The following is an 881-nucleotide window of genomic DNA, read 5'->3' on the forward strand; positions in this document are numbered from 1 at the left end:
CAGAGACGTCCTCTGGTGGAACCCTCCATTCCATCAAGGCACCCGCATCCTTCCACCAAAGAGGGCGCCGAATCGCAGGAGGGAAACGACCTGCTCAGGGCATTGACAAGTAAACAGAATAGACCAGACCCGGAATCCAAGTCTCCCCACCTGGACCACAAGGCCTGACCTCTTCTCTCCATAGGCTGATGGAAAGGCAAACTCTGCAATAGGCGGCAGGTGTGGTGGGCGCGGCCAACGCGGTGCCGGAGGCCTACCCAGGCAGACACCTGCTGCGCTGTGGGCTCTGCAGGCGCCGGCGGACCAAGCCACCCATCAGGTGCGTACAGGGGAGCCACGTGGCTCAGCAACGGGCTCCAACACTCGCGACCGGGCTGCTGGAATTCAGGCTGAGCTCGGGCCATCGGCGTTTTTTCGGTTTCCCAGAGAAAGTGGGACTAGTTGCCCACGCGCACTCCCTGAGCCATTCCTGGGGCGGCTAAGTCTGGACCCAAGCCTAAGCAGAAGCGGGGCGGTCAAGGGAGAGAGGACCTCCACCCTTGGGCCCTACTGAGGTCACTCACCCAGAACACTGTGGAGTAGATGATGAGCGAGAACTTGAGCCAGAGGTAAGAGAAGCGCGCGCAGTAGCGCACCTGCTCGGAGTCCCCGCGGGGCATCCTGAGTGCTCCCGGCGCGGGGCTCCGGAGCTCCTGGGCTCGGTCCCTCAGCCACCGCTCCAGGCCCCACCTGCGGCTGCAGGGTTGCAAGCTGCCAGCCCCCACCCGAGCTCTCCGCGGAACTGACACTGGGACGCCGCAATCACGGCCCTAGGGGAGAGTCAGCTAGCTCCGGCGGCCAATGAGAGCGAGGCGGCGGGCCCGGCTCTGGGGGGGGGCGGG

General features: G+C 64.9%; 1 protein-coding gene across 1 annotated transcript in view; it reads right to left on the reverse strand.

The window, feature by feature from the left end:
• The window catches only part of TSPAN15 (tetraspanin 15), a 52227-nt gene extending 51450 nt beyond the window's left edge, over window positions 1–777 (reverse strand). The window contains exon 1 of the mRNA XM_006148926.2: window positions 564–777. Coding sequence (XP_006148988.1) covers window positions 564–659 — 96 coding nt within the window. The 5' untranslated portion in view covers window positions 660–777. The remainder of the gene's footprint in view (window positions 1–563) is intronic.
• Window positions 778–881: the final 104 nt, after the last annotated feature.

This window comes from Tupaia chinensis, unplaced genomic scaffold, assembly GCF_000334495.1.
Source record: "Tupaia chinensis unplaced genomic scaffold, TupChi_1.0 Scaffold000250_1, whole genome shotgun sequence".
NCBI lineage: Eukaryota > Metazoa > Chordata > Mammalia > Scandentia > Tupaiidae > Tupaia > Tupaia belangeri.